At 35.8% G+C, this 21,014-nt stretch overlaps 3 protein-coding genes across 4 annotated transcripts in view; 2 read left to right on the top strand and 1 right to left on the bottom strand.

Moving 5' to 3' along the window:
• The window catches only part of LOC113231147 (guanine nucleotide exchange factor subunit Rich), a 60,578-nt gene that overhangs the window by 17,133 nt on the left and 22,431 nt on the right, over positions 1–21,014 (bottom strand). The gene's annotated exons all lie outside the window — the stretch shown is intronic.
• Positions 5,366–7,224, top strand: LOC113231148 (pupal cuticle protein Edg-84A-like). The gene is made up of 4 exons (XM_026465340.1): positions 5,366–5,395; positions 5,667–5,765; positions 5,868–5,964; positions 6,375–7,224. The coding sequence occupies exons 1-4, from the start codon at positions 5,381–5,383 to the stop codon at positions 7,202–7,204; spliced, it is 1,041 nt and encodes a 346-aa protein (XP_026321125.1). The 5' UTR covers positions 5,366–5,380; the 3' UTR covers positions 7,205–7,224.
• On the top strand, positions 18,617–20,711 carry LOC113231149 (cuticle protein 21-like). Its single transcript, XM_026465342.1, has 3 exons — positions 18,617–18,673; positions 19,251–19,337; positions 20,021–20,711. Exons 1-3 carry the CDS (start codon positions 18,656–18,658, stop codon positions 20,537–20,539), a joined length of 624 nt encoding a protein of 207 aa, XP_026321127.1. The 5' UTR covers positions 18,617–18,655; the 3' UTR covers positions 20,540–20,711.

Here is a 21,014-nt window from a genome sequence, read left to right on the forward strand (position 1 = left end):
GTCTAGGGGCGAACCTGCGGGAAGCGAAAGCGTACGACACAGTAGTCCCAAGCGTAGTTCGTGGCGGAATAGGCCAGAGTGACACCAAAAGCAGCCACGTTAATTTTCTACTGCGATTCGCTACAGTGAGCTTATCTCTAAAAGAGATCTCTTCTAGCCAATCCTAGCCGTGGTGAATAGAGAAAGTCTGCGGGACTATTATTATACAGTAAATTCATTAAAATTTAAATGTAAAATTATATAGAATTAAATATCGTCTTTTTCTGATTTTTATTTCATAATGCAAACGAATATATCAAAAAAATTTGGTTCTAAATAGAAGTTGTTTATTATTAAAATTAATGCTCATTCCAAACTTCCCCGAACTATTGTCGATCCAGTTATTTGCGTTAGAAAGCAATTAGTCGCTCTATCTTTCTCTCTCTGTTATTGTAGTGCCTTTTATGGAGTAGCAGTCGTTAACCCAAACCAATTTAAAAGGTTTACTCACTATTTCGTAACAGTTGACAAATAAAGGAACAAGAAGGTCAGACCATTTCAAGTGGTGACCGCGTTCAAGGTAACATGAGCCCTATACATTTATCTTGTTCCGATTGACCTCGGTTGTTCGTGTGAGAAATTAAAAATTTGATTTTTGCAAATGATGTTTGTTACCATGAGTACGATAACGTCGTAATGTCCTTTATCCTCATTAACTGGCATATGTGATATTTTTATCGTAACGAAAACTCTACAAGACGAAGAAGAAAATTGTACATAGCATAATGAACTTAATCCCAAATGTGTAACGTAGATAAATATTAGTAGTTAGCTGCGGGAATTCTAGCAGCAGTAGAGCTCCTTGTGAAAGAGTTCGTTCTGGGAAGTACTGCCACCTTATCTATTTCCGCCGCCAAGCAGTAATGTTAGCATTACTGCGTTCCGGTTTTGAAGGGTAAGGGTACTGATGAAATTACACATGGGACTTGTCAACTTATGTCTCATGGCGATGGGCGCAGTGGCAGCGCCTCTCAGGTCTTTGCGATTTAAAGCTCTGAAACTGTTATGGACAGGCGTGTAGCTTACCGCCTGATGGTAAGCTGCACGACTTGATAAACCCGTCACATGATATTATAAAAAAAATCCTGAGATGGCGCGAGAATTCTTATATTTCGGTGAGTGTGCTCGGATATCCAGACGTATAATCCCTTCAGGCGTACTAAGCGCTTTTCGTCATTCTTTATCACGCGTACAGCCCAGGAATGGAATTCCCTGCCTGCGATGCTGTTTCCGAGCACATACAACCCGAATGTCTTTAAGGTGCGACTGAATAGGCATCTTCTGGACGAGCTCGTCCCATCGTGGAGCGTATCTTTGCTCCAGGGCTAGGCATAGTGGTCAAGAGCAAATCCATTTATACTTTAAAAAAATATCCGGAAGACGCGTTACTTGTTTTTTGGCCCGTATCTATTTTATACATTCGTATTTTTTTCGCACTCACTCATAACCCCGCACTAGGGCAACCCTGGATCGCGGGTGCCATGGACACACACACACACACAGACACACATAGACAACCACAAATTACACCCAAATTCACGAGAGAAATATTTCTCCCGGCTCGGGAATCAAACCCGGGACATCTGCGTGGCAGTCCAGTACCGTAACCGTTAACCGGCCGGCCACGGAGGCAGTTAGCAAATATATAAAGTTCATTGAGCTGTGATTAAAAAAATTTGCTTCCATCTTCCATATATATATATATATATATATATATATATATATATATATATATATATTACACAATATATAATATATTAGTTAGTGTCCTTTTTTATTTAGGAAAGAAACCAGGGCACTGTTTTTTTCATTTTTTTTCATTCGTACCGCAGAGTCTGCTGGAATGGCACGGCATACGCCGATGTGCCACCGGCCGCTCGAATTTGATTCTGTTCCACTAGCGACAACACAGTCGAAAAGACCACGGCGCATTCAGGAAGACTTTAGGATTCTGCCGCATACCGGTGGATTTGTACTTATTTCAATTGTTGTAGCACGAAATATAAATTGATAAATTTAAATTTGATCGTCGACTGAAATACCTTTTGTTGGATAATGCGTATTATTCCGTTGAAGAATATAGGGTGATGATTATAATTTATTACAATAAATATTATTTTACGGAAATGGATAATCACATAAAAAAATAAAGGTACAATCATTATTTTGACATTATTACTATGATATGATATAATACGTTCCTACATTATTTCACATAATGAAATTACGATTAATTTATCATAGTACTAAACTTGTACCGGATATTTGTATTTTTTTTAATGTAACATTTATTACAATTGCAACGATTCTTGTAATACAATATATGTATATAATAAGGTAAAGTTAACAAGATAATAAATAAATCTAAAGTCTATCTAATCTAATCTAAAGTTTCTATTCGCCTGCTTGCGCTGGCTTTCAAAAACCCACATATTTCATACAATAATCGTTGTAGGCGTTTATATCCCAATACGAATGATAGGACAATTTGACACGAGCTACAGCTCAAGGTATGAAGTGTTAAACCGGAAATATAATGCTAGTTCCGATAGTGAGCCGGGTGTGGTACGCGCAACGTATTTATTATATTGAAACGCAGTATGTACTGATGAAGTTCCATCCTTTTCATTAGCACTAGATTATGCTATATTTTCCATACATCGTATTTTGTTAACCTTTTTGTAAATGCGTGTTGTGAATAAAATGACTGTAGTGTAATAATAATAACGTACCGGACAACCACTCGAAATCCCAGTTTCAAATTAGGAAATTTCAGTTCCCTGACTGAAACTCGGCTATGAAGTAGAATTCCCTGCCTGCAGACTTGTTCACTAAACGAAACTTGGACCTTTTCAAGTTGAGAGTGAATAGGCATTATTTAGGTGTGCATGCCCATCGTCGACTTCATCGTCACTTTCTCGAGATGGAAGTCAAATGCGCACTTATTCTTTAATAAAAAAATACACACATCAAAATTGTCTAGGGTTCAAGCACGTTTTTGCCAATTACTTGAAAATTTTATTTTTTAATTTTTTTTTAACACGAGTGGATTTTTTTAGTCAATTTGAAAAAGATTTTGCCCCAAAAATTCCATTGGTGTAAAAAAAATTAATTGAATCCATTGGTGTAAAAAAAATCAATAAAGAATCTGATTTTCAGTAATTAGCAAAAACGTGTTAAATCCCTAGACATTTTTGATCCTAGACACTTTTGTTTCACTAAACCTCGTAGCCAGCAAATTTTGAATATCGAACGGAATTTATTGTAGAAGCGCTTATATTGCCCCTGAATGGAACTCACTCCGGGGGTCTGCTCATAACATAAAGAGCAGAAACATTTTAGAAAAATATGTTTTACATCTAACGCACAGTGCTAACTATTGGGCCACGAGGCAGTCCAAGTATATTATTATTATATGGTGATTTCTGTGGTTTGCAATAAGAAATAGTTACATAAATATTTACTTTTGCAATTGAAATACCAGAAGCGAGATTTCCAGAGTAGAGCAACGAGTTTACACTAATATATATGCTTATCGGGCGGCGTCAACATTCCTTGGTGCGATTATTAGAGGAATTCAAAGTTTTGCATTCCTTACTCGTTTACGTTTAAGAAATAGAGTAAATACCAGATTTTTTACGAAGTGACTGCACGGACAAGTCGTGCGCCTGGTGCGAAAACGTCACAAGCGTTTAAGCGACACATCTGTCCATAACAGTTGCAGTGCCACTCAGAGCTTTAAAACACAAAGATCTGAGGGGCATTGCCACTGCGACATAAGTTGACAAGTGCCATGTGCCTGTAATTTTACCAGCACCCTTACCCTTCAAAACAAGAACGCAGTAATGCTCACATCATTGCTTTGCAGCAGAAATAGGTAAGGTGGCAGTACTTCCCTGAACGAACTATTTCATAAGGAGCTCTATTCTACTAAGTGAGTGAAAAACAACTAATTTATAAATGTTTTAGTTCATATCCTTTTTTAGTTGCGTTTACGTAAAAAATAATTTTTGGCGAATATCTTAAGTTTTGAATAGACAGATAGAAGGCGCATGAAAATTTCACTAAAGTGCATGCATGAACAATCCATTTTTGATAAAATTGACTTTTACGCCTTTTCTTCCCCCAAGTATCGATATGATCTACTGACCGATTCACGTTCGCGTGCAGTCACCTTCGAATGGCCACGACTCACGACACATATGCTTAAAACAATTGGAGCAAATCGTCGCATAATTAGAATTACCCAACTCACGCACTTTAGGGTATTCTTAGAATCGTATCGATAACCTGACAACCTAAAACATCGAGTTATTACAATTCCCAGTTTTAACACCTAGACTGGCAATACAGCAACATGTAAGGCCCGTAATATAAACAATATATTATAAACACGATTTGGAATGTTTTATCAATTAGCCGGGTCAACGTATTTAGTAGAAACTTTGCGAGAAATCATGTTAACAAACTGATGCTGCCTAATTTACGTTAATAGATCCGTAATTATTATTAATGAATGATCGATGATTCGTCGAGAACAAAACAGGATATCTATTAAATTTCTCTTTAATGAATTGGTAACAAGATTTATTTTTATTTACGCCGTAATTATGTTTTCAAGAGCTAAGGTTACAGCGTGCAAGAGAGAATGAGAGAGAAATATAATAATAAATAAATTTAAAAAAAATCGTTACGTACATAAATATTATAATTAATCACAATAAATAGCATACACACATAGCTTTTTTCTTTCCTTTTTTGTAGCCCGTCACTTTCAGACATAAGTTGACAAGTCCCATGTGCTTGTAATTTCACCAGCACCCTTACCCTCCCAAACCGGAACGCAGTAATGTAGTAACGCATTACTGCTTGGCGGCAGGAATAGGTAAGGTAGCAGTACTTCCCTGGACGAACTATTTCACAAGGAGCTATACTTAGCAGTATACTAAAAAGGTACACATATAGAAATTTATATGTAAAAAAAACTATAAGTTAATGACAAAGAGAGTTCAGCAAGAAAATGCGCTGTCAACCATTTGCTAGAAAAAAAAATGGAAGATTTATTAGTAATTTATTATTGACATGCTGTAAATCAAACAAGCTATTGCTAATGGTGTATTAGCCAAATTGCTCATTACATATTCTTACGTTTTCACCGGTCGAAGGCCCGAAGGCAACCGTGAAGGAAGCCTGATGCAACACCAGCGGTCGTTGGTAATATCGGACCATTTACTTTGGACATCCGACTACAGGATGTTGAAGGTCCAACACGATAGCCTATAAATGTTCTCGATACGTACTTAATAATTTAGTATGTTTTTTGCTACAGGTGCGCGTGGAAATGGAGTTTTTTGTGGTTGGTTTTTATTAATCTTTCCGATAGCCAGTGAACAATGGTAGTTGTACTATTAGTATGATATTGATAGAACAAGAAAACGAGAAGTAAAAAAAGACAATGAAAGTCCTTACATTCATAGTTTAGTCCATTTCATTGTGACTGCTTGGAATCTGTTAATTGAAATTTAGTAGTTCGATTGGTGCAAAATTGAGATATTAGCGCAGTGATTATTTTCATGTTTCGTTTGAAAAAACAAGTGAACATGTTTAAAATGCTATGTTATTTGCAGCTTACGTGTCTCTTGGCTTTATCGGCCTCCGCAAAGGGTAATGGGGCCATTGATTTAGGTCCTATTTACGCTCCACGACACGCTTCTGCGGATTATTATGTAAGTGAAAAAAGGCAAAATTATAATTGCACTATTTAATGTAGTAACTTGCATAATATGTGAATTTTACGACAGATGTTGAAATTTGATCTGTTGTTTCAGTCGTACCCGAGCTACGCTTTTGAATACTCTGTGAAAGATCCTCACACTGGAGACAACAAAGCCCAATGGGAAAAACGCGACGGAGATGCTGTTAAAGGTTAGAGATTATTTCAAATTTAGATTTATTTTTTGTTATGACAATATTGTCAAGTAAACATTAATCAAACTCTGGAAGTACTGTTGAAATTATCGTATGGACACACATTAAAAATATCAAGAGATCAACGTATTTTTTTTTAAATTTTAATACCCAGTGGGTGAAATCAGGCTGTGGATGATGATGATGATTTGATTCCCTTATTAAAATGGAATAAAAATATCTATATAAATTTATTAAATTATTTAAACATTGACAAAAAAACCAACAAAAATTAAAAATCTTGATTTTCAGTAATTGATAAAAACGTGCTTGATCTCTAGACTACTATGATGAGTGTACATCAAATTGTTGAAGTGTCTGAATACGTGCTTTTAAACCAATTAAATAATTCAGATTATTTCTTGCAGGAGCCTATTCGCTAGTAGAACCCGACGGCAGCCTGCGGGTAGTAGAGTACTGGGCTGATGACAAATCCGGTTTCAATGCTATAGTTAAACGCCTCGGGCCGAACCTACACCCTACTGGTCCTACAATAGCTCCTTACAAAGCCAACATCCCAATTCTTACTTCGCCTCACCCAGTTCCCATTTCAGTTGGACCTGTGGCTCAGTTGGGAGGACTCGCCGGAGCTCCTCTTCTCCATGGACCAATCTATGGTGGAGACATATCTCCAGCTTTGGCCGGAGCTTCCCTTCTTGCCAAACCCATTCACGGCAATGCCGTTTCTTCAGCAACTATTTACAAAGCACCACCGGCACTAAAGACTATTGCACCTCCACTTCTCCATGAAACAATTTTGCCTGCGCCTATAATAAAAGAAAGAATTGTGCCTCTGGAGCACGAACCCATTCTATCCTATCCAATTATAAAATCAGCTCCAAATTACCATGCGCCAATTCCACCAGCGCCTGTTCTACCAGCACCTATAATTAAACCTGGTCTAATCTTGAGAGATTACCCATATTCTAGCCTGTTGAAAGAACCGTACGTGGGACGGTCTTACAACAGAGGCCCAGTTCTAGAACCATTTTACGAGAAGAGTCCAGTCTTAAAATCACCTTACATCAAGGATTCACTTTATGAACCTGGTCTTATTAAGGCACCTCTTTTTGAGCCCATAATAGCTACAGGCCCTCTCCCCTACGATTCCCTATACGACCGTGGGTTACTCAGACAAGATGTATTGGATAAAGCACCTCTGCTGAGTTGGGAAAACCTGGGTTACGGGAAACACTAAAAACTAGTACCTCGGATACCTCGACACGCCATAATGAATTATTAAAAATGCCGCTACCTATCTTTGCGATTTAGGGATGTTATCAACTAATGAAGCTTTAAGACGGAGATTGTGAATAAATAGTTTTAAGATATATTATTTATTATATTTGTTGGTTGTCAATAAATGTAAGAGCACGAATAAAGCATTCGCCACTGTGTGGTATAATTCGTTGTTTTTATTCTTTTGAAATTTATTTTGTTTTAAGCAAAATTGTACGAGAAAACGAGTCAATTTCTCCAACTCCATTACAAATATACATATATTACAGTGAAAACCTTAGTTAAGCATTTTAACATACTTTGTTTTTACTGATTTTTTATTGAGACAAAACTCGTAAGTTTTCTCTAATCTCTTGCTTAAATATATTATTAGGGAAATTTTCAGGTTAGTTTTCCCTATCAATTTTGGTGGCAATTTTATCATATAATATTCATATAATTAATATATCATATTAATTATATGAATATTATTTAATGGTGGTTATTTAATGTTCGAGTAAAGCAATCTGAAATAATATTTAATATTTAAATAATAAAAATTGCCACCAAAATTAGATAGAGAAAACTAACCTGAAAATTACCCATTAAAGTAATATAGCATCTGAAAAAAGCATAATTTAATTAATTAAAATGATAACGGGAAACATTATTGTGTTTACTATATTTTATTCCCCATTTTTATCTGAACCCTGAAAAATGACTCTAAGACGACGAATATATATACACATTAAATGTGTGTGTGTATGTATATACATATATATATATATATATATATATAAATGTATGTAGTGCGTAGTGACAGTATGGGGAAATCTGGAATCATAGAAGATACAAGGAAACTGTCTTAGGAACCATTAAGTCTTTTCTTTTCGTTTTTTTTAGTTGAGTTGTCCATAAAAACAAATAATATTAGTCAAAATTTTTTTAGTGCTGATCGATCCAGTTTTTTGTAAGAATCATTTCACTGTATGGGACGAAAAAATCAGGATAGCAGAAGTTGATCAAATTTCATAAAATTCATGAAATCCGACCGGATCGAAGGAATTTTTTCTGAGTGTTTTTTCTGAATGTTCGATCTTTGTATTAATAATTATAACAAACTAGTGGAGTAATTTCACAAAAAATAATTGAATATCAATTCAATAAAAATTTAATTCATGAAATACTTCATACAAAATTAATAAATGTGATCAAAAGTTTTTTTAGTGCCAATCGACTCAGTTTCATGAAGGGATCAATTTTCATTGTATAGGACGAAAAAATCGGGACAACAGAAGTAGGTCAAATTTCATAAAATATTTTTTCATACAAAATTAATAAAATGGACTTATTTTTATGAATACTCATAGAATTGAGAGACTGTGTCTATCAGCATCTAAAAAAAAATAGTCAATTTTATTAATTTTCTATGAAAAACATTTTATTAAATTTGACCAACTTCTGCTGTCCCGATTAATTTCGTCCCATACAATGGAATAATCCTTATAAGAAGCAGAATCTATCAGCATTCAAAAAAATAGTCATGATTCCAAACGATGGAACGGACAAGTCGTGGGCCTGGTGGTAAGTGACACGCCAGAACATAGCAGTTGTCACTGTGCCCGTACCATGAGACATAAATTGACTAGTCCCATGTGTCTGTAATTTCACGAGCACCCTTCAAAACCGAAATGCAATAATGCTCACATTACCGCTTGGAGGCAGAAATAGGTTAGGTGGTTACTTCCCTGGACGAACTCTATGACAAGGAGCTCTGCTGCCTACATATAACCCTTACATGTGTGTTTATTTGTAAATATAAACAATACAAACAATATATCGATCTAATTGAAAGTCCAATTTTAAAAAAACGTTTAACAATGACGCATGATAATGTGTAGCCCCCAGTTTTTTGCTCCCGTTTTGTTTGCATCCGATTCAAGTTGACTAGGATATATGTAATCCAAATCAATTAACTGCCTCCGTGGCCGAACGGTTACCATGCGACTGCCACGCAGAGGTTCTTGGTTCGATTCCCGGGCCGGGAGAAATATATGCATGGCCTACATTTATTTCTCTCGTGAGTTTGGGTGTAATTTGTGGTTGTCTATGTGTGTGTACATGGCACCCACGACACAGGGTTTCCCTAGTGCGGGGCTATGTTGAGTACGTTATTATTACTATTATTATTATTATAATTTTTAATTAAATTGGTAGACACAAAAATACTTTTACTAAAAAAATATTTTTTTATAGGTATGTAACATTGTTAGCTTCTACGAAAATAATTTGAAATAACATGAACTTAATGTAAAAAAAGGTTTGTTATACTTGATGAATTAAGTACAAGTCACAATTATTTTAATATTTATTTACCATTTTGTAGCTATAATTAGTTAAAATAAAATATAACTTGAAAAAAAAATTAAAGGACACAAAATATGCATTGAACAGGCCAATATCAAAATAATTGTTTTCATAAAAATAAATTTCTATTTTAACGTTCATAATCAACCATTATAAATAACAATTGAAACAAAAAGGCCTAAGTATAGGTAATTAAGACATAATTGTATCGTACATACATACATTAATATGTTTTTAAACATTTTAGTTGTCAATAGTACTTAATACAAATAAATACATTCTGTCTGAAAAAAAAACTGATTTAGAATTAATTTGGAATCGGGTGCAAATAAAACGGCATAACGAACATAACGGGCATAACGAACGGACCCAATTTTTAACGCATAAGTCTGTATGTGGATAGATACAACACGACCACAAGTCAATATTTAACTTTAATAAACACGGATGTAATAAAAAAAACTTACTTTCAAAACTGTACAGTCAAAGTGAATTTAGAACAATAAATCTGGTATTTCAGGCTTCTGAACTGGCGAGGGAAGTTAGCAGCCATATAAAAGCATTGGTCGCTTTTGCATTTTCATTACATTTCAACAACTGATAGGCAATCAGTCAACATGAATCGACTATTAATGGTAACTTTTTCTTTTAATATTTTTAAATGTAAAGCCGTGTAACCAATAATGGGTAACTGTTTCTGCAGTTAGACCTGAATCTTAAGATAATAATTTTGTAGTAAAGAAACAGCTGCAAAATTTGAAGCTGCAAATACAGGGTTAACACCCTTAATTATTAACCACCGTTAATTATAAATCGACGACCTCTGTGGTCGAGTGGCATGCACACCGGTTTTCACGGTGTCACCCCGGCCGGGCCTATGTAGAAAAACTTTTCTTTATTGTCTCGAGTCTGGGTGTTTGTGGTCGTCCGTCCCTTCGTCGTTGTGTCCGATTTCCATAACACAAGTGCTTTAGTTATTTAGTTTAGGATCAGAGCAACGTATGTGATGTTGTCTAATACATCATTGGTGTTTTGTAGAAACAGCGAAAGCGCCATTTCGAAAAAAAATTCAGGGGAGCATATTTTAGGTTCTAACGACTGTTTGAAAATAAATATATACGTCCTGTTTTAAAATTAAATTTTGGTTTAAATTAAGTTTAAGTTTTAAAATATTTGCGTCCTGTTTTAAAATTAAACTTTGGTTTTAATTAAGTTTAAATTTTAAAATATTTACGTCCTGTTATAAATTCTGCTTTATTTTTAAATTATTTTAAGTTTTTAATGATTTTAAAACAGTCGTGAAAAACCAAAATATGCTCCCCTGAAAAATTTTTCGAAATGACGCTTTCGCCCTTTGTACAAAACACCGACGATATGTTGTCTAATATAATAATTGTTAGGGCTCCTTCAAATTAGACACTTGTAGAAGCGCTACCAAAGCAGTGCGTCTGTGGCGCAGCAGCGGCAACACTACTAATTTCCATACAATATTTAGTCTGCAAATGTGGCACCCGCATGGCGCCACTATGGCGCTGCAGCTGCGCTTCTAAATGTTGTATGAAAATTAGTAGTAGCGCCACCAACGCGTCACTGCATCAATTCCACAAGCGTCTAATTTAAATGCGCTCTTAATATGAACAACTTTAACTCTACGGACTGTACTAAAATTACAAAAAGACAATTGCTGTTTGTTACTAAATGTTCATAAACACATTGAACAGCTGACATCTGGCACGGCAATAGATTTTCGTATTAATGAGTTGAATAACGCTTCAAGTGCAACTCGATCAATAGCCCACGCAACAGACGCAACAGAGAATATTTCAAATTTTTAACCTACATCTCACCTGATGGAAAGTGACGATGAGATCGACGATAGAGCACGCACAACTAAATAATGCCTATTTCGCCGTGAAAAGGCCCAAGTTATAGCGTTTAGGGAATAATTCTGCAGACAAGAATTCCACTCCATAGCCGTTCGCCATATAAATGTGGAAGCGTAATGCGAATCCTTGGAATTCCATAAATGGCTGGAACTCAAGCCTACGTCTAATCCTCCGGTGGTCGAAAGTGTACAAGATAAAAGATTCGATCAAAAGTGTATGAGTATGAGTTTTCGTATGCATTGTATCCACCTGCGGAATAATTAAGAAATAATAAAATATTATGGTTTGCAGACTGTTTGCTCCCTGGCGTTAGCCGCGGTGTCAGTTTCAAGCGGTTTAGTACCCATTGCTGCTGTTGACCATGCTGTAAGTACTTTCAATTTTCAGACTCAATTTGAATTAATATTCAAAAGCGAAAACTTGTCATCTCATTTAGTACGACTTATGAAAATTGAACGCAGTAGGTGCGTATAATAAATTTTATTGGCGGAATGAGAGAAAGAGGTGAATAATTACAACTTTTTTATAAAGAAAAACCGACCTTAAGAGTTCGTGGAATTACATCTATTTGCAAAGTTTTATTGAAATCGGTTTCCGGAAAGTACGTGAAACCGGATTCATCCCTTCCCTTTGCCACGTTTAAAGGTGGAATATTTTCATCAAATTTAAACGGGGCCAATGAGGTAACTTTTTTCCAATAAAAAAAGAATTATCAAAATCGGTTCACAAATCGAGGAGAGATCGCGTAACATACATACAAAAAAATACAGTCGAATTGAGAAATTCCTCCTTTTCTGAAATCGGTTAAAAAAAAGGATTGGACATGTTTGTTCACACATACAAAGAGTACAGAGAAACTCTTGTCTCTACATTATAATCGCGAAATTGCATCGCGAAATTAAGAGACTGAAACTAAAACTGGTATCAGTACAGTACATTTACTAAGAAATTTTCAATAGAAAAGATTTCATTCAAGAAGATATCCATAATATTAACCTTAGAACGAAGTACAAACTCATTGGTAACTAAGTTAAACGGTTCTTTTATGGGTAACTATATACGATTTCACAATAAGATTCTGGAGCATATATATTTAGATCATCATTTCCTAAGTTTATAACTTATGTCAAAAGTATTTTAATTGAAAAGTCGTGTTACACAATTGAAGATTACGAGTTAGAAAAAGATGTATGGAAAAACGACAAGAGTCAATATTCCTGACAAATATTATTCAAAGCGTTTTCTGTAGCATTTATTTGAAAAGAGCAATAACTAGAGTTTCTTGCTCGTTCTTCTCAGGGCAGTCAGCGCAGTGAACGAGCAGTATCTTAAAAAATTACGTTTTCCTACCTATGAAATAATTTTTTATTTGACTTTGACTACGCAAATGTATGCGTCCGTACACCATATTCGGAAATTATGTTTTATTGTGCATTTTTTATTTATTAGGACTATCCCCGCTACGCCTTCAACTACGCAGTCAACGATCCCCATACTCATGACAAGAAAGCCCAATGGGAAACACGAGACGGTGGCGTCGTCAAAGGCTCCTACTCCCTCGTAGAACCAGACGGCAGTCTACGAGTAGTCGACTACTTCGCCGATGACCACAGAGGTTTTAACGCAATCGTCAAGAAAATTGGGCCTAACGTACATTCCCATGCACCAACCCTACACGGTATTGGTGCTGCCCCGTTAGGTCCATTGCCTCCATTAGCTCCTTTATCCCCTGTCATTGCAAAAATACCTCTTCACGCCGACGTAACCAACGTTATTCTTCCCCCAAAATCATATGGTTTCGGTCCAGGGCCGCTGCCTTTAGGGTCACCCAAGGTGACATCTCTAGGACCTTTGAGTCTCCCGTGGGATCCTCTAACTCATTCTTACGGAGGTTGGGTGCCGCTACACGCGCCATTGCCTTTACCATTGCCGTACGGTCCATACGCTACGTTGGTTACAAAGAAATACGATAGCAAAGGTAGGTTACTTCATATTAAACAGTCTCTACCTATTCACATTGGGTCGGGTAAGACTATAGTTGTAACTAAACATTGAATATCTCTTTAGAGGAATCTCTTGCTCTGCATTGGGAAATTACAAGTATAGCAGTGTTTTAAAAGATATTTAAGCCGCGGCCTGTTACTTAAAATTACTTTTACAAACTCTGTTTTATATTTATTTATTTATGCAAGTTTATATTTTTAATGTAAATCAAACCAAACAAAAAGTCTGAACAAAATTTCTTTGTTAGTTGATAACTCTTTAACACGACTGGGTAGTCGAATTTTGACTGATGAGAGTTATTTACATATTTCAATATACACTTTTATATTCTATGTTGTGATGTGTATAAGTAAGTTTTCGTCAAAATTACGCCCAATGGTGTTAGGGACAATAAGTGGCGGGTAATCAAGAACTCCCTACCGGTTAAAAGTGAACACTGCAATATTCTATTGTTTTTCTAATTAGTAGGGTATAATACTATGAGAAGCTTCTAGATAATTTTTGTTACAGAAAAGGTCTCGATAGTAATTTGTTTATATTTAAAAATGTTATATTATGTGTAATTAATATACTTGAACGCGTGGGAGCACAGTCATACTAGTCTTGTGTAAATATACTCTAATAGCTGTTTAATGTAATAAAATTTTAAGAACTAAATTATAGTTTATATTCCACGTTTCCTTATTCCATTTGTGTTGTTGTTGTTCCACTGTAGAAATAACAGGAATTTAAATTCCCCGTGTAATTTTAGATATACAGAAATTTAACAACTAACTAATGTTGTATGGGAGAAATCGCCGCCATAGCAATAAAGACGCAGATTTAGATTTTAGCAGCAGTACTCCTTGTGAGAGAGCTCGTCCAGGGAAGTACAGCCACCATACCTATTCCAAGGAAGGTGTAATGTGAGCTTTACTGCGTCAAGTAAGGGTGTAGATGCATGTAGCACACGGGACTCGCCAACTTTATGCCTCGTGGTGACGTATGCAGGGGCAGTGTCCCTTAGACCTTTACAATCTAAAGTACTGAGCAGCACAAGCGAAGGTTTCTAAGATTTGAATTTGAATACCGAGCGTAGCGAGCATTTCAAGGCATGAGACGCAAAACAACTTCGCTGCCGAGCGAAACACACAACTTTTCACCTCACTGTAGCGAGGAAAATGGTAGATGAAATAAAAACAGATGAACTATAACAAATCAGTTTTTCATCACCGCTAAACTCAGACCTGCTCATGTTTTGTTTATTTTCAATTTATTACAGTACAATCAATCCAAAGTATTGAAATTGAAGTGATTAAAATGAAAATTTGAAAAAAATACGTTTAGTTTGGGTGCGTTCATACGTTTTCTTCTTCTTTGTATTATTATTTTATGTGGTTAATGAAATTATTTTAGTTCTCCGACAAATTAAAATAATCCAATAAAACAAAATTAGTGTTATCGTTGTCAATTTAATGTCAACAATAATAAGAATAAATTATACCAACGGATTAATATTATATAAATACTTAATGTACTTATGACGAATCGCATTTCGGAACACGTCACTATTTTTTTTAGTCATAAGAAAAAGTTTATCGGATGCGTTCTGAATTTGCAACTCATCATTTTTTATTCTTGCTTGTACTTATAATTTTGTGTGATTATTGAAATTATTTTAGTTTTCGACGAATTAAAATAACTTAATAAACAAAATTACCGTGGTCAATTTAATATCAACCATAATAAGAATAAAATATACCAACGGATCTAAATTACATAAAAAATGTACGACAAATCACGTAGTTTCATTATGATTTTTTTTTCATCGAAAGAAAAAGTTACTGGAAAGACTGGATGAGCTGGGCACAAGATCGCCAAGAGTGGAAGAAGAGGGAAGAGGCCTATATTCAAGATTGCATAGATAACAAAACGGTCACCATGATGATATGATGATAATATAATCAAAATATACAAAAAAATATACATATTAAATAATCATATACTTAACGTTTCGATGAACAGTTATCGCAATTACCATAACAATAAACGTGTAAAACAAACAACGTCTTATAAAAGCATTGGAGTATGACCATTGAGTTATTTAGAACGTAAGTCGGTATTAGAGAAAATTAACTCATCCAGTTCGAGGTCTTGGTTAATTAATTAGTAGAGTAACTGTGCAATACGAGGGGCGGGTGTTACCTTGGAATGCGAGAGAGCTTAAAAACAAAACGCAACAATCTACTACTAATAACCAAAGAACAAATTCAAGTTATCCCTTAAGAAAATAATAGAAACATAGCTTTGCAAAGTTACAAATATTTTTTGTTTTATAATACCAAGTGACGGGACGAACAAGTCGTGCGCCTGATAATACCAAGTGACGGGACGAACAAGTCGTGCGCCTGATAATAAGCTACCTGTCCACAACAGTTGCGGTGCCACGGTGCTTTAAATCGCAAAGATCTGAGGGACACTGTCACTGCGCCCGTCATCCTGAGATATAATTTGTCTAGTCCCATATGACAATTCCCAATTTTACCAAATTAACTACGGTTTGTTATTTATTGGTTTTTGTCATTGACTCCACGAGAAAAAAGTTACAAATAAACATACTGATAAAGTGTACAACTAACATACGCACGCACGCACGCACGCACGCACGCACGCACACACGCACGCACGCACGCACGCACTCACGCACGCACGCACGCACGCACGCTCCCAGGCATGCACACACGCACGCACGCACGCACGCACTCACGCACGCACGCACGAACGCACGCACAGTATTGGTCAGAGTAACGCATGCTCACACACATCGTACAAATACAGTTATAAAATAAGGATTACAATTCAAATGCCGTTATTAACGAAATTCCTAATTTACAAAAACTTTTATGTAAAACTTAAAAGACACCAACTAAATATTACATATTATAAAAATAAATATTAGAAATAAATGTCTTCATTAATAATTCCCGGGAAATTGCATAATTATTCCGCTAAACTATTTTATTATGTGTAATGTATACAACATTCCTTTGAGTCCTTCACACCTCATAGAGTGCACACTGCGATATTATGGTAGGTACTAGAATAATGCAGTCAAATTATGAATTATGCTGAATGGGCAAAGGTTCTACTTAACTATAAAGCGTATTTAGTTACTAAGAGGTATATAGTATAGTATAGGCCCGTGAAATATACAGTGTTTTTCATCACATTTGCAAGTTTATAGTAGGGTTGCATGCAGGCTAACTTGACTATAATGCCCCAAATAAAACCTTCGGGACCTTTTTTTCTCATTACAGCGATGGTCGTGTAATATAGTCAAGTTAGCCTGCATGCAATCATACTATTTACGTGCAAGTGTGATGTATAAAATATTACATATTCGAGGAGGTGAATTTAATGGTGCATCCATTTCCACATCCATCAGAGCACTCAAAAAGGCCAAAATCAATTAAGAGTTTTAATTGCAATTTTAAGCATATTTTGAATTATTTTTTATAATATCAAGTGACGGGACGAAAAAGTCGTGGATGGTAAGTGACACGCCTGTTCATAACAGTTGCAGTCCCATTCATCGGAGGGGCACTCGCGCCCGCCACCTTGAGACATAAGTTAACAAGTCTCACGTGCCTGTAATTTCAACAAATTGAATTGAATCGAATGAATTTGAATTTATTGAAATAAGGTTCATTTTTATCAAACGTGTAGATATTTTAAGCACTTTAAATTTAGCGTCCGAAATGTTGGATTTTGGATGAACGCAATTTGGATCCGAAAAACAAGTTACATTTCCTTAAAAAAGGTACGACTTTAGTTAAGTTGTGCGCATATTCTTAAAAATCAAAAATAAATTTGACGAAAGTCCACGAATTCACGCTGCAATCTTCAATTGATTTCATATATTTCATACAGTCATTGACATAAGGTTGATCTTTATCATATTAATTTCACAATTCAGATAATTTTAACGCTGACTGTACTACTGGGGCTGTAACAATTATATTTGATTATTATGTATATTAACTTTAGACAAACTAGATCAATTTATATGTACTTAGGTATACATGCTATTAAGTTAATAAAAAGCAAAAATGAAATGTAACAGGAAGTAAGAAAAGTTAAACAATCGGAACTAAATGTGGTTAACCTCAAGCGTCAAAATTCCTTGACTTTGCAACATTGACAAAGTCAATATGAAAGGCGGAGTTAAAATTAATGCAAAGGTACAAAATAATCTGATAAATTTGATACCTCATTTGCATAAGAATGCAATATAGATTGTTAATATCATTGCTGGTTGTGTAATTCCTTGTCGCTAGAATTTAGCGTAAAATATCGACACATTGTAATGAAACGGTGAATTATAAAGTCTTATTATAATAGTGCAGATTACCCCACCAGGTCTCAAACTATGAAATTGCCTCCGGGGCATCACCCAGAACACCTAGACCAAGAGCAATTTAGATGTTAGGTTAGTGTTTCTTCATTAATATTTCTTTTATATTTTTATTTATTCTGCCGCCGCGCCGTTAGTTGAAAGGACGCATGTAATTTTTTTTAAATTATGTTATGTATACTGTCATGATCAGTAAAAAAGGCCGAATTTTTTCCTAGGTGGATAAGGTATTAAGTTAACGTTACCGTAAGTTACAAGAGAAAAGGATATATTTTTAACTTCATTTCTTTAAGACGGCAGTCCTAGACAGTGGGGACCGAGCAAATAACACAGAGATTACGCAATCAATTTACATTCACAAATTCAGCTGTAACAACTTAATTAACAAGTCATTAAAGTCATTATTTGACCGCGTAACTCTATCACAATTACCTACTCATGTATGTATTGTTAACTCTATAATGTATACTTTGAATCATTGACATACATCTACATGTACAAACGGCAGTACATCAAACTACACATTGACAGATCTTGTTCCATTGTGCTGGAGGCGATACTCAAACAAAAGTGTACAGCTTGATGTGTTGTTGACTGTACATAAATACAAACTAGTTGGTTCTTCGGGAGCAAAATTTGCAAGTAAATCGGGGAAACCATCCGTGTATTAGAAAAATGCACTGGTTTTTGGAATAATTAAGCATTGGTATAAATAGTAAAGTATTTTGGGACAATTGTACAGTGTACTTCGTTCGCTCACTGGAATAGCTTGTTGGGAAAGATGAATTCATTTTTGGCGGTAATTGTCTTTTGTCGAGAGCATTCTAGGGAAAAAGTTCCTTGAACATACAGTCGCTGCTTGGGGAATGTATAAAAAATCATGTTTGTCGTACTGGTAGACACAGATTCTTTCCAAGAGCTGATTTAGTAAGAAGAGTTTTGAGTACATTCTCCGAGATTATTCTCTCGTACATGTTTTCTTCCAAATTAAGAGAAGTGATAACCTGGTGGGGGAACGGTTGCTTTACAATGGAAATAAAAGAGAAACACGTACATTAATTTCTAAATTACGTTAATGTTTTGTATATAATACCTGGCACTAAACGTGCAGGAAAACCTTTTCATGAAACCTGCAAGTCGAAAACGTGTGGCGTTCCCAACCCGCATTGGCCTAGCGTGGCGAACTCGTACCCAACATTGGCGCATTTCATTGATGATAATAGTAAATTATCTAATCTGCCTATCATTAGAAAAAAATCTTGAGAAGGGTATCGAACTTGCAACCATTTCTTAAGAAGTCACGGGGCGTTCCATTGGACCAATTTGTTACTAGTTTCAGTGGTGTTTATTTTAATAAATATTTGTATCTTCTTTAGATCTCTTGCCTTTTGGCATTGATTGCTGCGGTGTCGGCATACCCCCACTCGTTAGGACTTGCACCCATCGCCACCATCGACAGCATTGTGAGTAAACATTTCGGTTATTTATAAAAAAAAATACAACATTTTGGGAAAAGAAACTTTGGTATAGAATTCAAATTTAGACGGCGAACTCGAAATCGTCTAGCACTAGCATTTGGTAGCAGTAGAGTTCAGGGAAGTTCTGCCATCATACCTATTTACATACATACATGTGAGCATTACTGCGTTCCGGTTTCGAAGAGTAAGTTTACTGGTGAAATTTCAGGCACATACGAGTAGGACTTGTCAACTTATGTCTCAGGGTGACAAGCGCAGTGGCAGTGCCTCGAAGATCTTTGCAATTTAAAACTAGAGTGGCGCTGCAACTGTTATGTTATTGAGCCTTGTAGCTTACCACCAGACACACGATTTGTTCGTCCCCTCATTTGATATTATACAAGACCTTGGTGGCCCAACGGTTTATACTGTGGACGCTGGATTAGAAGATCCCGGGTTCGATTCCCAGTAGGACCAAATTGGAAAATGATATTTTATAAATTGGTACTGGTACTTAAAAGTTTAGCAGCAGTCGCGCGAGTTGTTCTTCCCGTGTCTTGATATCATTAAAAAAAATGTTGGAAGAATTACACCAACCGTTGAATTTTGCGAGAAAGACAGAGACAAACAGCGTAATAAATAAACCAATCTCGACCATCAGTATTGATAATAAAGAAATTCCTTTGCAGCCGAACCCGAACTACGGTTTTGACTACGCAGTAAACGACCCAATTACCGGCGACAATAAAGCACAATGGGAACAACGCCACGGCGACGTCGTCAGAGGAGCTTACTCCCTCGTAGAACCTGACGGCAACATCCGTAAGGTTGAATATACCGCGGACCCTATTTCCGGATTCAACGCTGTTGTAACCAGAACTGGCCCTAACGTGCATTCTATGGGCTTGCCTATCGCAGCACCTTTATATTCGAAAGTAGCTCCTATCGTAGCACCAATTGCGCCGATTGCCCCAATGCCGCATTTTACCCCAATCGCGCCATTACATACAAAAATAGTAACCCCAGTACTTGAACCAATCATAACTCACTATCCAGCATTAAACATCCTCCCAATTCTACCCCCGCCATCTCCATGGGTTCATCTGTCTGGTTCCTCTTATGGTTATAAAGGAAATCTCGAAAGGAGATGGGATGCTGGCCCTATCTCTTTGGACGGCAAAACTCTGACAATTAGAACGAAGCATTAAGTGAAATAAATATACAACTTCTACATGTAACCTATCTAGTTACTCAAGACGCTAGTGTCTTATTGCATAGTCATTAGACGTGCAAAAATACACATAGGTCTTGTTAGAAGTTAAGTTTATGGGTTTATTCCAAAGCAGCGAATGTACTGAATTTGTAAATAAAAAAAAATTATATAAATACGGTACTTTGTTTTAATATAACTATGTCCACTAAAAGATGACTTTTGACAAATGACGCTCAGCGCATAAGTGGTGGAACCCACATTCAATTATTTTTCTAGAACATTACTTTAATGATATTAAAGTTCATAATTATTTTAAATTTGAATGGTATTTTGACGTATAAAAAAAAAATAATTGAATACTTTCATAAACAAAAAATAAAAAATTAAAAAGTTAATTTTTAATAATAAGACTGGAGACGAAGTGGTAGAAAAGAGCAGCCAAGTTTTTTTGACAGGGTGTCTCACGGCTA

Source organism: Hyposmocoma kahamanoa, unplaced genomic scaffold, assembly GCF_003589595.1.
Source record: "Hyposmocoma kahamanoa isolate Upper Pololo Valley unplaced genomic scaffold, ASM358959v1 64, whole genome shotgun sequence".
Taxonomy (NCBI): domain Eukaryota; kingdom Metazoa; phylum Arthropoda; class Insecta; order Lepidoptera; family Cosmopterigidae; genus Hyposmocoma; species Hyposmocoma kahamanoa.

Coding starts and splice junctions, on each gene's coding strand:
- LOC113231148 (XM_026465340.1), top strand. Junction 5,766..5,867: donor ACGCTTCTGCGGATTATTAT/GTAAGTGAAAAA, acceptor CTGTTGTTTCAG/TCGTACCCGAGCTACGCTTT. Junction 5,965..6,374: donor CGACGGAGATGCTGTTAAAG/GTTAGAGATTAT, acceptor TATTTCTTGCAG/GAGCCTATTCGCTAGTAGAA.
- LOC113231149 (XM_026465342.1), top strand. Junction 19,338..20,020: donor TCGCCACCATCGACAGCATT/GTGAGTAAACAT, acceptor ATTCCTTTGCAG/CCGAACCCGAACTACGGTTT.